Source organism: Canis lupus, chromosome 17 (assembly GCF_048164855.1).
Source record: "Canis lupus baileyi chromosome 17, mCanLup2.hap1, whole genome shotgun sequence".
Taxonomy (NCBI): Eukaryota; Metazoa; Chordata; class Mammalia; order Carnivora; family Canidae; genus Canis; species Canis lupus.
Genome location: NC_132854.1, coordinates 39,792,908 through 39,809,283, shown reverse-complemented (window position 1 = coordinate 39,809,283; position 16,376 = coordinate 39,792,908). Strand labels below are relative to the sequence as shown.

Below are 16,376 nucleotides of genomic sequence, written 5' to 3'. Positions count from 1 at the left end.
ATCTAATTTGTAATATTGGTATGGAATCATGGACAATATATTGAAGCATTTACTAGCATTCCTGACTTTTAAGTAGACCTGAATAAATATTACCCATACATATCCTCCAGTACCGAAATTATCCTTAGTGAGAAAGAAATCCACCAACTGACTCAAATATAGTCCAGAAAGAGTCAGGAGCATACGAACAGATAGGGCTTTAATAAAGTAAATATAATCTGCAATTTTGCACATGATTAAATAGCAGAACATCTTTTAAAATGGCATTTAAAAGAAATGCCAGATATAAAAATAACTCTATTTATGATTCTCAGTGGGACAAGATTAAGCCTTAATTCTGAATTAGTGGTAATAAGCTGTTCCTGATCTGATCACATAATTGTTTTTGTTTGCCTTTAAGTTAGTGAAATTCTTTCATCAGTCTAGTTACAGTTGTTAAAAATAGCAAACTTCCGCTGAAAATCCCCTTAGTATTTTCTTAGAAGTAATGATTTAATTGAATTATATGTGGAGTATATGATCATATTCATGAGCTACCTTCTTAAAGAAATACGATTTACTCTGCTATTGGAAATAGTTCAAGTCTCTATATGCAGAAAAGGTGGCAAAACTCTGTTCAAGACATTCTGCATGTGAGAGTGTTATTTGTGGGGAAGCTGACTATATGCTCTAAGACTCAGATGTGCCTAGAACACGGAGACACCATCTCTTTGCCAAAGGATACTTGTCATCACGCCCTGTCCTTAAACTCCCCCTGGGTGTTACACAAACAGAGCTGGGCTGAGGTTCTTGCTTAATGGTTTTATTGCTAAATTCAAAAGAGAACTTTTCAAAGACTTTATTTTACTCAAAAGGTCTTTAATGGAAGCAAATGCCAATTTACATTCTAGTCTTCCAAACACAAATGTAATTACTGAAAATCTCTGTTTAATTGCAATTTCACCATTTGAAATATACTTCAATGTATAAAATATGCTTGCTATATACAAAACCATCTGGCTATACTTTTGCATAATAAACCATATCTTTAGTTCAAAACAACTAATAGAAAAAGGAAGAACTTGGATATTTCATATATTGATTCTGGGTTTTATATCAGTCTCCTACTATACGTTTAAAATAAACTTCACAGTTTGGTATTTGTAAAAGATTAAGAAGAACAATATAATAAGACTTTATACATCCATTATCCAACCTCAACAAGCACTAACATTTCATTGTTTAATTTAGTCCCATTATTACTATCACCATTATCATCATTATTAGTATTTTGCTGAAGTATCTTTAAAACAAATTCCCAGACATTATATTGTTTCTGCTATAAATTCTTCACAATCCATCACTGCCAATAGGGATTTCTCTTAATAAAATTACTATACCATTATCACATCTAACAAAATAAGAAATTCTTAATATTATTTAAAACCCAACACATACTCATATAGTGACAATTGTCTTAAAAAATTTTTATGATACTGAAAAAAAGAAACAAACTTACTGGTCACCACTGCAGGCTTCTGGGGCACCATTTCATTTTATAAATTAATATACCAACCAAGTATATACCTTGAATTTCCTGTGAGAACTGGATCTCATGTGGTAATCAATGACTAATGGGTTGAAGTTATTCATCGCATGTTTTTTAAAACTATGTCATTAAAAAGGAATAATTTCTTTTACCTATCACTTTTATATCCACTCACTATACAATTTAATAGCATGCTCTGTAATTATTTTGGCAATAAATACAACTATCATTTTACACGATTATTTATGAAAATAATTTCAAGTGTTAGTATACTTATTTTTTCTGTTTATATATATCCCTTTACCTGCTCCAGTCTTTTCAAACAGCCATTGGTTTTAGATTCACAGCATAGATAAAGATGAGACAGGGTAGAGAACAGTAAAAAGGCATTCTGTTATTTTTCGAAGTTCTAAACTTACCATGGAGATTATTTTTTTTCAATTGCTACTAGGAGAAAAAAAGGTTGGAGGAATTTTGTCTTTGTGGAAAACTATCAAGAAATACAGTGGGGACGTCCAGCTGCAGACATTAAAAACATTTACTCAGCCTGGCTGGGATGGAAGGGATGAAAGAAATAGGAATAGAGGGGAGAGATTCTACATGGTGCTTGGGCAGAAATCAGAGAAACCTAGCGGGTTAAGATCACAGAGTCTTGAGCCTAGATTCCATGGCTGAATCCAGGCAAGCAGGAAGGTCCTAGGGTAATAAACTCACCATGCATCTAGGTACTATGGTCCAGACACAGCCATGAACAAACTCCTTTGCCTACCAGTGGCATGAAGACAATGACAGTAGTCATGAAGGGGCCAGGCGGGTTGAGATATAGGCAAGTATTATTTGCGATACATGTGGACCTAGTGAAACAAGAGGAATCACAGTAGACAGATGATCAAGGAACCAGAATATTCTAATTCATTTCAGCATGATGTAGATCATGTGAAATTGAGGGGAGGGGGGAGTGATTTTCAAGTTTGTTTTTTTTTTTAATAAAACAAAGAAAAGAAAGTTGTATGTCCAGCACATCTGAACTACTGGCATCAGCCACATCTGATACAATAAAGACTACTGTAGATTTTGCATAGTATCATTTACAAAAACCATCAATTATAGGTAGTATAATTTGTGAACTTTATTTTTGGATTGCATGTAAAAGCCTTCATATTTTTTTTTTTTTTTCAAAATTCATGTATTTGGCGTAATACAAAATTTATGATGCCAACAACTCAGAAGTATAAATTTGAAAGCAAAGAAGAATACTGTAGAGCAATACCACCGTGTGTGTATAGAAGCAAGACCCTATATAAAAGCCTAATGTTTCCAAAAACTCTCATTAGATACACTGTTTATTAATCCTTTTTAAAAAGTATAATTAAAAAAGTATAATGAAAGAAAATACTATGGAATCACTACTAATCTTCAAAGATGTATTTTTGAGAAGCATAACATTTAAAAAAATAGGAATCCATACAGGTTTAATACTTAATAACCATACAAATAATACTGACATTCATGATGTACATGGATAGAGCAGTTAATATAAAATCTTGATTCTTCAAGAATTATCACACCACTGACAGAAAACCCAACTGAAGACAAAGAACACAGTCTAGGTCTGAATAGCAAGATTATTACTATCGAAGATTACTGCTTCAATTATACTATACCTCACTTCACAAATTCCTCAAAGTTAATTACAAAAATGCAACTGTGGAATTTTAAGATGATATATCATAATACTGTCCTAATGTGAATTACTATTTAGTTATGAATCTCTTAATATTTCTAGGCTATTCTGATTAATTCTGCTCTAGACATTTACAGAGGAGGTTAAAATTTTAAGTTCCATTAAATGTCAAAAGAATAGCTGGCTTCCAGGGGCCCTCAGGGCTCCTCCTTTCCTTCTCTGCCTATTCTCCTTCTTTCTTAATGATGAATAAGGAAGTTATCTCCACCAAGGAGTAGTTTAACACATTTTATTGACCATGATTCTCCTGGGTGAAGTCACTGTTTTGGGTTGAATGTTGGAGTGTGCAAGAGTATGTCATCCTTTGGGTCTCTTTTTCCATGTGACTAGATTGGTAAAAAGTCTGGGGACCTCTTGAAGCTATTTTGAAAGAAGGGCCTTTTTTTGGGGGCGGGGGGGGCTTTAGAATCTTCTTTAACTGCTACCATTTGGCAGCTCACTTAGTGCTACTACCCTGGTCTAAAAGGCATTAGGTGAGTAGTTATACATTTTGGATAAAGTTCTGGTCTAAGGTAACTTAGATTAGCCATACTTAAAGTCTACTTTTTTCCCCTTTTACTTCTGTAAAAAACAATAGACAAACAAACAAACAAAACCCAACTTTGGTGAACTGTACAGATAATACCTAAAACTATTTTCTTAAAACAAGAGTCTTCCTGTCTTGGTTTTAGCTGAAGCCAAAGACGTTAGAATTCAACCATTCCCACATGCAGAAGAGGAGGCCAAGAACCAGTTTGGTACTCTCAGCTTAATGACAATATGAGATGTTTTAAAGTTGGAGATTGGGAAGTTGAAAACCAGGAAATCGGTTAAGAAAAAGCTATCTTACCTATCTGACCTCTCACAATTGTCTGGGAAAGGATGATTCAGTGGAAACACTTAGATTCAATGGTACTTAGACTAATCAAAACCAAGACACCTAAGAAAGGCAATTGGTCAGCTCTTCCAAATGCCATGGAATGAGAAGTCGCCTCTTTGCATATGGCCTGCCCTTTTGGATATATGAAGTAAAAAGATACACTTATGTTTTCCTTATGAATTGAATATACAGAATGTGAAAGATCAAGAAGCAGAGCTGGTGTACAATTTACTTAGGTCTTTGTAAAAGAGTGGTTGGAGTAGAGAGAAACTTCAGTAGAAAGAAGCGGCAAATGTAAACTATGCATGCCAATGGGAAGAAAGATACTGATTGGAGAAACATGCGAAATGGGTGCATAGCTTTAGGAGATGGGGGGTAATATGTACAAAAGATCTCCAATCACCCTGGAAACAAAGAGGCAGTTTATAAATCCTAGAAGTCAGAGAACACCAATTCTGGATTCTCACAATAGATGAGTTAAGAAAGCCTTTGTGCTTTTTAGCTCCTCTTGGTATTATACTTCAACCACAGAATTGCCAGAGGCAAATCAATGTCTACAGCAGAAGAGAAGTAGCTAGAAAATTAGGGAAAGCTCACCCTATCCCCATTTCTCACTGTAGTCCAGCGGCCTGATGCAGGTCAAGATGAGTCAGAAAACAGTTTTAATTTAAATCAAGTAGAAATCACGGTGATTACTCTGGACTGGACATAATTATTGCATTAGACTTTTAACTTTTTAATGAAAGTGAACTAGTCAGTGATTTCTTTTTAAATACAATCACAAAAAAAAAAAAGTATAGTACATGCCCCAAATTACCTGCAAAGGCAAAGAAAGAAGTACCCTCACTGGGCTTACTTTGAATGGGCAATGATTTCTGAGGTATAGTGTGGGTCTGTTCAGTATAAAGACTTTTGCGAATTCCACCTCACTCATTCTGCTTGTTCTATGCAATCGGTTAAAAACATATCCAAAATTGAAATAGACAAAAAAAAAGTAGGACCCCCAAATCATTATCACCCCTCTTTGCACTTGTTTTAAAGTCTTCTCTAGAGAATAGCATTCCATAGAACAACAACAGGCGCAGCAGACTTGATATATTTTGAATACAGCAACAAGAAAGCCAGCAAACCCCCAAAGTCCATTGCCTGGCTCCCCCCAGATCCCATTCAAAGGCGAGTGCACGCAACAGAAAAGCAGAACCCCAAGCGGTCACAGAGTTTAAGGGGACTCACCGGAGTTGGGGTCGGAGTTGCCATCTGCTTCGGTCCTCTTGTCCGGAGAGGCCTGGTCGTAGAATTCGTCCTGTGGCTGAACCAGAGGAAGAGGGTGTGAGATCAGGGTTCCACTACCCACCGGCTCGTGGTCTCCTAGACCACTGTCACTGCAGCTTTCCTGGGAGCCATCGGGGAGGTGAAACGTAACGCGGCGCTGCGACTACAAAGAAGACCACAGGACACTCGGATTAACACTCTTCCCAGGTCAAAGGGGCGCGGCCCTACACACAGTCAAAACAACTCTTAACACATGATACAACGTAAAAGCAAAACAGATGAAACTTGGAACAAATCTAGCATTGAAATTTACCATTTTCTATTTACCATAGGATGTCTAACTTGCAAAATACAAGAAAGAATTTCAGTCTCAAACGAACAAAAAACCCCCCAATGGTAAACCGTTGAAAATTATAGCAAAAAAAAAGGCAACAAAAGAATATACTAGTTGTCAGTTATTTAAAAAAAAAACACCTGAAATAAGCAGAAATATGCAAATATTTGTTCCATAGATCAGAATAAATACATATATAATGTAACATTCCAATTCTTTTGAATGAACAGGCATTTTGTTTACTTAATGGTTTTAAGGTAGTTGCAAAGAAGTCATGATTGCCCACTGCCTCAGACATTACTACCAGACTTTGGTTATAGAACATCCCAGTAGAAAGGTATTAGGAATATTATTCTGGCATCTATTTTTACAATGTCACTATCAGAAGTGACCTAAAATATGTATATCGGTACTTCAATAAATTTTAGTGTTTTAATAAAATAGAAGTGTGCATTTCAGCACAGATTGCTGCTTAGTACTCTTGGTAAATGTTCTTTAGCTGATGTAATCCATGAGATATGAGAATATTTGCAGCTGTGTGGGGTGGAGATTTATGACTTATGGAATTATATGAGAGTAGTAAATTTGTGCTGTATGTCTGACTGCACCTAATTTTCATTCTGCTTTAACAGCCAAAAGACCTTTCAATATCATGTCACATGTGACCACTTTTACTCATATTTAACAAAATTATGAATATATAATAATAAAGTATATAAAATATAAGTATGTAATGTATAATCACTTTATAATACATAAAACTTGTGTTTTTCCCAGAGGCAATTTATAGACTGTATCCATTTCCAAGAAAAAAGAATGCAGTTAGACACAAATGCTATAGATAGATATATTGCCACTCTATAAATGCATTTTTATAGACAACAATAGAACATAGGCTATTTCCTATGAGTCACTGGTTCAAATCCAGCTCAGAGTCATAATGGAGAAGAGCTGATACCACTTTATTGCTGTTCAATGACCTGTGTGAAATGATTTGATAGTTCAGTACATTTTTAATGAACTGATGCCGACATCACATAAACTATAATCATAAATGGTACTAATTGAGTCTATTGTAGCACATTTCACCTTCATGCACAACTATCTCATTCCCTCCTCAATAGATTTGAAACGTGCCTAGGTGAGTGCTCCACAATATGCAAGCCCAACTTGATTATTAATATCTGAAATGTATTTTTCCTTGTATACGAAGATGCTACCATTTTAATTTATTATAGTGCTTTCCTCTCTCATGTGAATTTAACCCTTTAGAGAAAACCAATAATGCAAGTTTTTCTGTTTCTGTTTCAATATGCCCTCAATTCATCTGTATCCTTTTGTGAGAAGCACAGAATTAAGGTCAATGACCAGGTTACCCATTATACACGACTGTCAAACAGCTTTTAAAGTGATGGCCTACTAAAAAGTCTGTAGTTTCAGTGATTATAGTATCTTTGATTTTATCCTTGGAGAATACCTCTTAGTTATAACTCAGGTGAGCCAAAAAGAAGTCAAATACAGGAGAAAGACAATGGGACAGGATATTCTTCAGTCTTTATAAAGTATTTTCAGAGGCCGCATAAGCCATTATAAAGTATACTTTCCATAGACAGAAGGAAAAAAAATCTGCATCTATGATATTCTTCTAAGCATAATTAATATTGCTTTAACTACTATATTTTTTTTTTCCTAAAACGTGTGAATCTGTAGCCCCAGTAATACCTGAACCCAATGTTTCTCACAGAACAGCCATGAGAACTAGTATTAATTGAACACCTACTGGTACATAGCCTGGTACTATGATTTCACTGAGAATAAGAAAAACATTTTTTTTCAAAACTGTTTCAAATACAATTAGATTCCATCTCACACACATTATATACTATGATATTCCTTTACCACTTTATAAGTGAGAATAAGCAAAGACAGAAATCTAATGTAATTTATTTGCAAGAAGACAGTGTAAATTAGAGTGGTACAATGCTTAAACCGTGATGGTTTATGAAAATATTTCCTAATTAATTTGACTCAAAGATATTTAAGTCTTAATTGGCAAAATTGTGCACAGTTTATCCTTTTAATGGGAGGTTGGGATGGTGGGGCATATGGACGAAGAATCAGAACATGGATATTATGGAAAGAAGCAAATTGATCAAGCAAATCAATCTTTAATTTATCATCATAATGACTGATGCAAGTACAACAGTGTCTGAAGTATCAAGTAGAGATAAGGAAAGGATATGAAAAAAAAATTGAAATGCAGAAAAACAAGGATCCATGAAATGTTAAGAAACAGGAGTTATAAGGTGTTCAAGGACTTAACAGTATTTGTTCAGATGTTGCAGTAGAGAGCGGGTGAGGAAGCCAGAACCCGACCTCTCGGCTAGAAGCCCTTGCTCTGCAGAGACTGGCCCAGGGCAAGTTGCTTTTTCTCTTTGAATGAGTTCCTGGCTTTGCAAGATGAAGAATATAGTGCCTTCACCAGAGAAGTGTTGTAAGGCCCAAGCAGATAAAATAAGAAGCACTGGTGGCGTATGATATTTGATACATAGTAGGTACTCGATACAAAGTTAGTACCATTCTTGAAATTTACAGTTGCATGTTCTCTTTTAAGCTCCTGGGCTATCAACATGTAGCTAGTTTTAAGATGTGATTCCTTCCATCAGAAAAAAAAAATGTTCTTCTCTTGTAAGGGAACTGCCTGGACCCCATTACCTTGGCACATCTCCCAAAGTGCTTGTAGATAATGTCAGCTCAGAGCCTTTCGGAGGGAAAGCTGTTTTTGGTGGGAGCAGTGGATGAAGATGGACAGTTTAGAACACGTTGTTTCTCCTCTGAGAAAGTGAAGGTTTTCCTATTATCCTTTCAAGAAACCTATAATTGTTTGCATATTCGAAGAGAGAAAGAGGGATTAGCTTTCTTACTGCCTGCCTCTGGGAATGTTGCCTCTGGGTTATCCCCATGGAAATATACCCAATTTGTGTTATAAATACAGTCAAGCCCTGCCTGACTGAATTGGGACAACATATGTTATCATGAGACTACTTGAGACTTTCTAAAGCCTTCGCACTTTTGTTTTCCTAAAATGTCTCTCTTACCCATTCCATTTTCTCCCTTGGTGAGCATTATTATTATTATTGGCTATGTCTTGTTAACGGTTTGAATGTCACATTTGTTTATCTGATTTATCGCTAACAAGTTAGCTCTAGGTCCCTGGCTGCCCTGAGAAGGAATAAGATGGGAACCAGTAACTACTAAGGCTGCTTCATGTTATTTTATCTCAGGGCTGCTGCTATGAATTCTAACCATGCGAAACTTTCATCAGAAATTCTGTACTCTACACAAGCATAAAAGGCCATGCATACAAATATAGGTTCAGGATGCTGCAAGTCGGAAGATGCCACACTGGTTTAATTTAAGAAACATCACGAAACACTTTTACAATATTTTTTCTTGCAGGTTAGTAGAAAGGAAAGAGAGGGAAAATTTAAGAAGCTCAGGGAAGATACACACGTTCCTGTATTGGGCACCGTTCTCTAAGAGTCACTAAAAAAACTCTGAGCTACCTAAGAAATCTCAATCTTTGCCTGAATACTCCTTTCATCTGTTTCTAACTGATACAGAATATTATTCACCAATGAATGATTCACATTCAAGTCTACAATCCCAGTCCCACTAACCTCCAAGGATTCCTATGGCAAAGATTAAGTGGTCAAGTTCATTCTGTCTTTTTTAGTATAACCAAAAGGTAAAAATGAGTGACATGCCTAACACTGATAGGCATTTATTTAATAAGCTACATATCATAGAACTGAACGAATCACAATCCTTAAAATTTTATTGATGTTTACTGACATTGAAAATATTCGTACTCTATTGTTATGTGTAAAAATCAGGTTAGGAAAGATTTTACTTAGCTGAATTACATTTTGTTAATGTGTTTTTTTTTGTATAAATATGCATAAGCTAAGATCTGACTATGGGTAGATTAGTGTTTATTTTTTATTATTAAAGATTTTATTTATTTATTCATGAGAAACACAGAGAGAGAGGCAGAGACATAGGCAAAGGGAGAAGCAGGCTCCATGCAGGGACCCTGATGTGGGACCCGATCCCGGGTCTCCAGGATCATGCCCTGGGCCGAAGGCAGGCACTAAACTGCTGAGCCACCCAGGGATCCCAGATTAAGTGTTTAAAGTCGTATTGTCTGGTTATGCAATACAGTATTTTAAAATTTCATTATTTTGACCTCACTAAAACTTGCATGGATTATCCTGGCAACAGTAAAACACATTCTAATATTTATGTATTCCTCTTCATCACTCAGAGCAATTAGGAAAAAAATAGAAAACATATAGTCACAGGAGATGGGGTCTCTCTTGAGCTAAGGAATGCCAAACAATTTTACTATCCCTGCTCTGCTATTCTAACTTCTATTCTTTACTTTCTCTACTAAGATTTTGAATCATTGTGGTAAACAATTCCTGTCTTTTTCTCCAATCACAAAATAACAACCTGAATTTGGCACACTATGCCAATTATTACAAGACAAACAAACAAATTTACTAGTCAATAACTGACACCTAAAATAATCGTTCTCTCTAAAATTACACATTGATATTGTGGAAGTAGGAAAAAAAGTGCAGTATTGTTTAAATATGATTTCAAGTGCAGAATTCCTTAAATATCTTTTCAAGGAAATATTCCTAACTCTGATTTAGTTCTTTTAAGCATATTTAAGAAATATTAATGTATCATTCATCTATCTAATCCTAATACACATATACACACACATAAGTTGCCTGAAATTACTTATGATGAAGTAAAAAACAAAAAATTATATTAAAGTTCCATCTGTGAACTGGTTTTTGCTTTACCTGAGCATTAAATCCAATGAATATATGCTCTTTATCTACTTGAATTAATGTTTTCCTATATATCTCCTCTCAAAGTAGCAAAGGAAATCACTCCAAAAAAAGGAAAAAAAGAAAACTGCAGACTGGAAACTGCAGTTTAGTACAAACATCTCTACTAATATTAATTGGAAACATTTGACCTTTCTTATTTTTAAGAGAACACATTTTAATTGAGATTAAAAAAATAACAGTCATGAGTGTATTCCAAGCCTGAAGCTTTGAGAAGTTGTTTTAAATAACTGTATGGTACATGCTGGATGGCTGGTTTGTATAAGCATCCTCCGAGTGTACCCATTAATCACTATCTTCAGAATATAAGATCTTGTCTTCCCTCTATATTGCCATCAGAGAGAATATGTAGAGAAACGTGTTTAGTCTTTAAGGTCAGGGGCCCTAGGGGTCACCAACCTGGAGCTTCTCCTTGGTAACAAAAAATGTCCAGATGGCAGCCCTCAAGGTCCTTGGAATGTTCTGGCCATGCAAGAAAAGAGTGTCCACAGACAGTTGCTAGGCTAGTTCCTACATTATAAAAGCCTGCTGCATGGAGATTTTAGCAGAGGATGCTAAATTTGTCCAGTCTGCTGCTCCTGGACTCTGTGTAAGTTCCAATAAACCTACATCTTACGGTTTCTGGGTCTTTTCTTCAGCCTTGCCAGACCATCACCCACCCTTCGCTTAGGGTCTGCTGATGTGTGCTACACAATGACAAAATGACATTTTTTTTTAAAAGATTTTATTTATTTGTTCATGAGAGACACACAGAGAGGGGCAGAGACACAGGCAGAGGGAGAAGCAGGCTCCATGCAGGGAGCCTGATGTGGGACTTGATCCCAGAACTCCAGATCATGCCTTGAGCCAAAGGCAGATGCTCAACCGCTGAGCCACCCAGGTGTCTCAACAAAAGAACATATTTCCAACTAAAGCTACTAACTCAATTCAAAGGAAGTTCTGGGCAGTCCGGGTAGTTCAGTGGTTTAGCGCCGCCTTCAGCCCAGGGTGTGATCCTGGAGACCCAGGCTGGAGTCCCATGTTTGGGCTCCCTGCGTGGAGCCTGCTTCTCCCTCTGCCTCTGTCTCTGCCTCTCTCTCTTACTCTGTTTCTTTCATGAATAAATAAATAAAATCTTTTAAAAAAATAATTGTTTAAAAAAATAGGAAGTTCCTCGACAGCTCCTTGCCATCTACAATCAATACACCTTCATCCTCTTAGTAAAATACAGAATTGAGTGAAATTCATGGTAAATTAGAATGTAAGGTAAGTGGGACCCAAAAGCAATCTGTGATTATAAGTCTAATTTGCTACTGCTCAATACTTGCAGGCTCAACTAAGGGAATCTAATATTAATACACACATGTTCTTTTTTATTCATGTTTGAGAGATAAGGTCCAAAATGGTAAATCAAGAAGAGATTTCTGGATTTATGACTTAGGAAAATTACTAGTAATTATGAGTAAAATGAGCTCATTATCAAAAAAAGGAATAGTTTTGAAGGACAAAATCATAAGGAAATTTTTGACTAGTGATAAATGAAATGTTTTGAGCACCGAATTATTTTATAATGAGTCATTTTACTATTTGTAAGTGGAAAAATGAGTCATTCTCCTCTCCTGTTTATTGGGAGTATATTTGATTAAATGGTTCTGCTAATGTAGCCTTTATTTATTTATTTTAGCTGCAAATTACTTAGAGATTTTCTATTTTATTTTATTTTATTTTATTTTTTTAAGAGATTTTCTATTTTAATGTTACATTTCTTTTTCAGATAAGGAAATAAGGTAAAGTGACTTGTCTATGGAAGTTGCAGTGGAAACTAGAACGCTTATTTTCTGGTTTTCAACACGAAGCACTACTCATCATTCATCCTTCTACTTAATAAATTAATTGTTGAGCACCTACTATATGCTAGACATCATTCTAGCTCCTAAGAATAAAGTGGCGAATAAGACAAACAGTATATCCCACAACTTCCTAAGAAGTCAAATTTCATTAGGCTAGTTTCTACCAGTTCTGATGATGTTTTTGGCCAGCAGGTTTTAAAACGTGATTTCCTTCTAATTCTTGCAAACTCTGCAGACTTAGGGAAGGTCAGCGCATGAATGGGAAACCTTCACTAATTAACAATAGCCTAGGGAGAAAAAAAAGAAAGAAGGGGAGTGTTTCTGAGTTTATGCCAAAATAATACCTAGATCTGTTGCCTTCCCTGGATTGGAATTCATTGCCAATTTGTGAAGATGAAAAATAAAAAGGCTAAAAGAGTAAGTGAGACTTGTAGAGCAGGCTGTTGACTCAAATACAGAATTCTTGTTAACTTTGCATATCCTTGAAAAATTATTTTTCATCTCCAGGTAGAGAAATGTAACAGCCCCAAATAAGAATTGATGAAATCAAACCCATCAAGTTTTTCTGAGAACATATACATTTGACATTTTATAAGCTTATAATGAATATTTATTTACTGGATGAAGATGATTGACCCAGAATTGAACCAGGAAATCTAAAAAGGATGTAGTACAAATGAAGTATCATTGTCCATCTTCCAAAGGTGATTTCCATGGGAAAAGATCTCTGTCTCCCCAGCAAGTTTACTGTCTTATTTTAAGAGTAGCAAAATGAAACGTGATAACAATCCACCAAATGGTCTGTCTTTTCTTTCTTTCCTCTTTCAAGTTTACATCCTAGAATATTTGGAGACAAATAGGAAGGGTTGGCTTGTGTTTGAGAAAGATAGATAACAACTTCCCTTACCATAGGTGTTGGATGTAAAAGTATCAACAACTTTAAAATGATTTTTTTTTATTCTGAGAGATATCAATGTTATTTAGAGATATAACTAGGGTCTGGATGATTACTGGCCATATAAAATTGAGTAGCATTTTCAGGGGAAACGGCGAGTGTTCATCTATACTCTACTTATTATCACTCATTAAACAGTTGGCTACTTGAAGACCGGCAACTGCTTAATTTCAGCACACGTGCCAATTTTTGTCAACCTTCACTACTCAACTGTATATTTAGTTGAGGAAACTTGTTTCAGTGTATGTGGGGAACCCACATGAACTTAAACTTAGCCTGTTTAGTTTGCAGTCTTATTATGAAATGACCCTCAAATTAAGGACCTGTCTTTTGTGCTTTATAAATAAAGTACATTGAATAGAAGCACCTGTGGCTCTTAGAAGCACCTATGGCTGAAGAGACTCATATTAATAATTTGAGGTTAAAATTTTTAAATATTTTTATTTCCTTTTGATCTCAGTATGATTTGTGAGAAAAGTAGGACGCATTTCTCTTCATGTGCAAAAAACAATTGATAGCTTTAAGAATAAAAGTAAATTCCTTGTACTCTTTCTGGGTGTAAACTTGGTGCTTGAATTTAAATATTAGGAAAAAGCATACAATAGGAATCTCCTCCCTACATCGAAAGTGTCTGAGTCAACTTTCCTCTTTGGTTTGGTGACATCACCCCACCCTTAAATTTCCTCTGAGGTCCCAGGCAAGTAGAGAGGATTAAGAATTGTCAGAGTTGTTGGTTATTTTGCTTCTTATATTCTTATTTAGTTCCTGCTATCAGAAACAACCTCAACCTATTTCTCACAGTTAAATGTTGCCCAGTAGGAATGCAGCACTTTATCTGAGCATACAAAATATAAAATGATTACATTAAACAGGAGCAGCTGCTCCTGAATCTGCAAGCAGAATTTTTGCATCTATAAATTATATGTACAGAAATAGGGAAGAAACGACTCAGCAAGAGTCCTTTCCAATTTAGTTTTCTAGTATAAACAAATCCATGTGACAAAGTAAGTTACCCTTATCATATTTACAAAATCAGCACACATAATAGTTACAGCAATTTAATTAGAAATTACACAAAGTTATCACTGTTATTAAGTAAAAATATAGAATCCATTGACATAGCATTGGTCTTTTACAAAAAGTAAGTCTTTTCTTTGAGTAATAAAAAAATCACTGAAAAATAATAGGTCAAATCTGTAAGTATTGATAAATGAAATAGAGTCTGATTTAGTGTCTAGAATTCAAGAATTTATCTCAAGTAATTCTAGCAGAATTAACAAAGAGACAAGAGGCATCTCCCTAGCATTTCTGTTAATAATTCTCAATACAAATAAGACTTGTAAAACCAAAGTAGGCCATATTTACTTTAAGTAATTAATATCTTTTTAGGAGGTAGCCCCAATTTTATAATTAAGCTCAGACCATGGGCATTTGACTCAGAAAAGAGTTTAAGCATGCACTCATACCCATATTCCCACCCCCCCACACACACATAAACATACACATCCACATTAAACTTCCCCTGTGTATCATAATTACCTACTAAGAATAAAAACTAGTAATTCAAGGCTTTACAGGACAGATTATGTTATTCTACATTAGACAAATGGAAGAAACCATCTGTATGAATCATCCAAATAATAATTCTGTATGAATTATCCAAAATAATATTGTATACTACAATACAATAAGGTTGTTTAAAAGTCCTCATGAAGGATTGTTAATTTACACCTAAAATGTGATATAATTTGTTTCATTTGATCTCGTGCCCCACATAGCGGTTTGATTTTATTTATTCATTTTCTAATTTTGCCTTCTTTTGGTTCTCTCAAAAGATGTCAATGAAAATACTGTTTATAGTTGAGAAATTTTGATTAGGAATGTGTGATATTCAAGTCATTTTTTAAGATTAAGTTAGGAAGAAAATGAGGGTACTTTTAAGAATATAATACAACATAGATATAAATTTGTGTCTGTGTATTTATATATGCATATATTATACAAAATTTATGCACAAACTCCCTCCACTACAGACAAATGTCTTAGAACATGAAATTTCTCCATTCTTAGACAAGGAAATTATATCTGAGATCTGTCAATTATACCTGAGATTTGTACATTATTAATTTTGAAAATTAAATCCAAACTTTAATAATTGAATCTAAGAAAACCTGAATTAATATGGATAAATTCTGATGCCATAAAGCACATTCTAGAAACAGTCTTTTTGTAGTTATATTTAGTGACATATAATATCCAACCTTGCCTGGTGACAAAAAATTACTTGTTTAGCAATGATACTTCATTTAGGGTAGAATTCATCATATAAAATTATGATTATAAGATGAGGAAAAACATTCATTAAATAAACAAAATTGTATAAAACATCTTTTAAATTCTTTCAAGGAGGAGCTACTTAATAAACTAAATACTGCAGTGATAGCACAATATTTTTAAATATTTTGGAGTTCTGGTTTTGAATTGTTATGAGAGCATGACATTATATTGTACAGTCTCAAGGTGCCAGCTCTCTCTTTTACAATCTGATTTTACTTCCTGAAATGTCTAAAAGCCGTCTGTAGTGGTGAACAATAGTAGTTTAAGAAGGAGACACTGCAAAATGATATGGCACATTTTCTTCAATGGCTTCAAAACTTTGAAGGCCATTATGAAAGAGGAATTCCAAAATATTTTGAGAAATTATAATATTAATTATAGTAGGTACAAAGGGGGAAGTTTGAAGGACAACAGTCACCTAAATGTATAATTTCTGTTCCTTGGGATAAAGATCAGTCTTGACTTTATTCTCAGCTTAATGTATGGGAATGTACATTTTGGATCATAAATTTAGAAAACATAGTGAGGTGGTATAGTATGAGAGAATGAGATGAATGTGATGGACTTCCATTGGGGCTTTGAATTACACAAAT

At 34.8% G+C, this 16,376-nt stretch overlaps 1 protein-coding gene across 6 annotated transcripts in view; it reads right to left on the bottom strand.

Moving 5' to 3' along the window:
- Positions 1-16,376, bottom strand: part of PCDH9 (protocadherin 9) — an 885,615-nt gene that overhangs the window by 305,023 nt on the left and 564,216 nt on the right. For 3 of the 6 annotated variants that reach the window (XM_072782836.1, XM_072782837.1, XM_072782838.1), the window contains one exon: positions 5,365-5,566. In XM_072782836.1, the coding sequence (XP_072638937.1) occupies positions 5,365-5,566 (202 nt within the window). The remainder of the gene's footprint in view (positions 1-5,364; positions 5,567-16,376) is intronic. The other 3 variants (XM_072782839.1, XM_072782840.1, XM_072782841.1) reach the window with 1 other exon arrangement.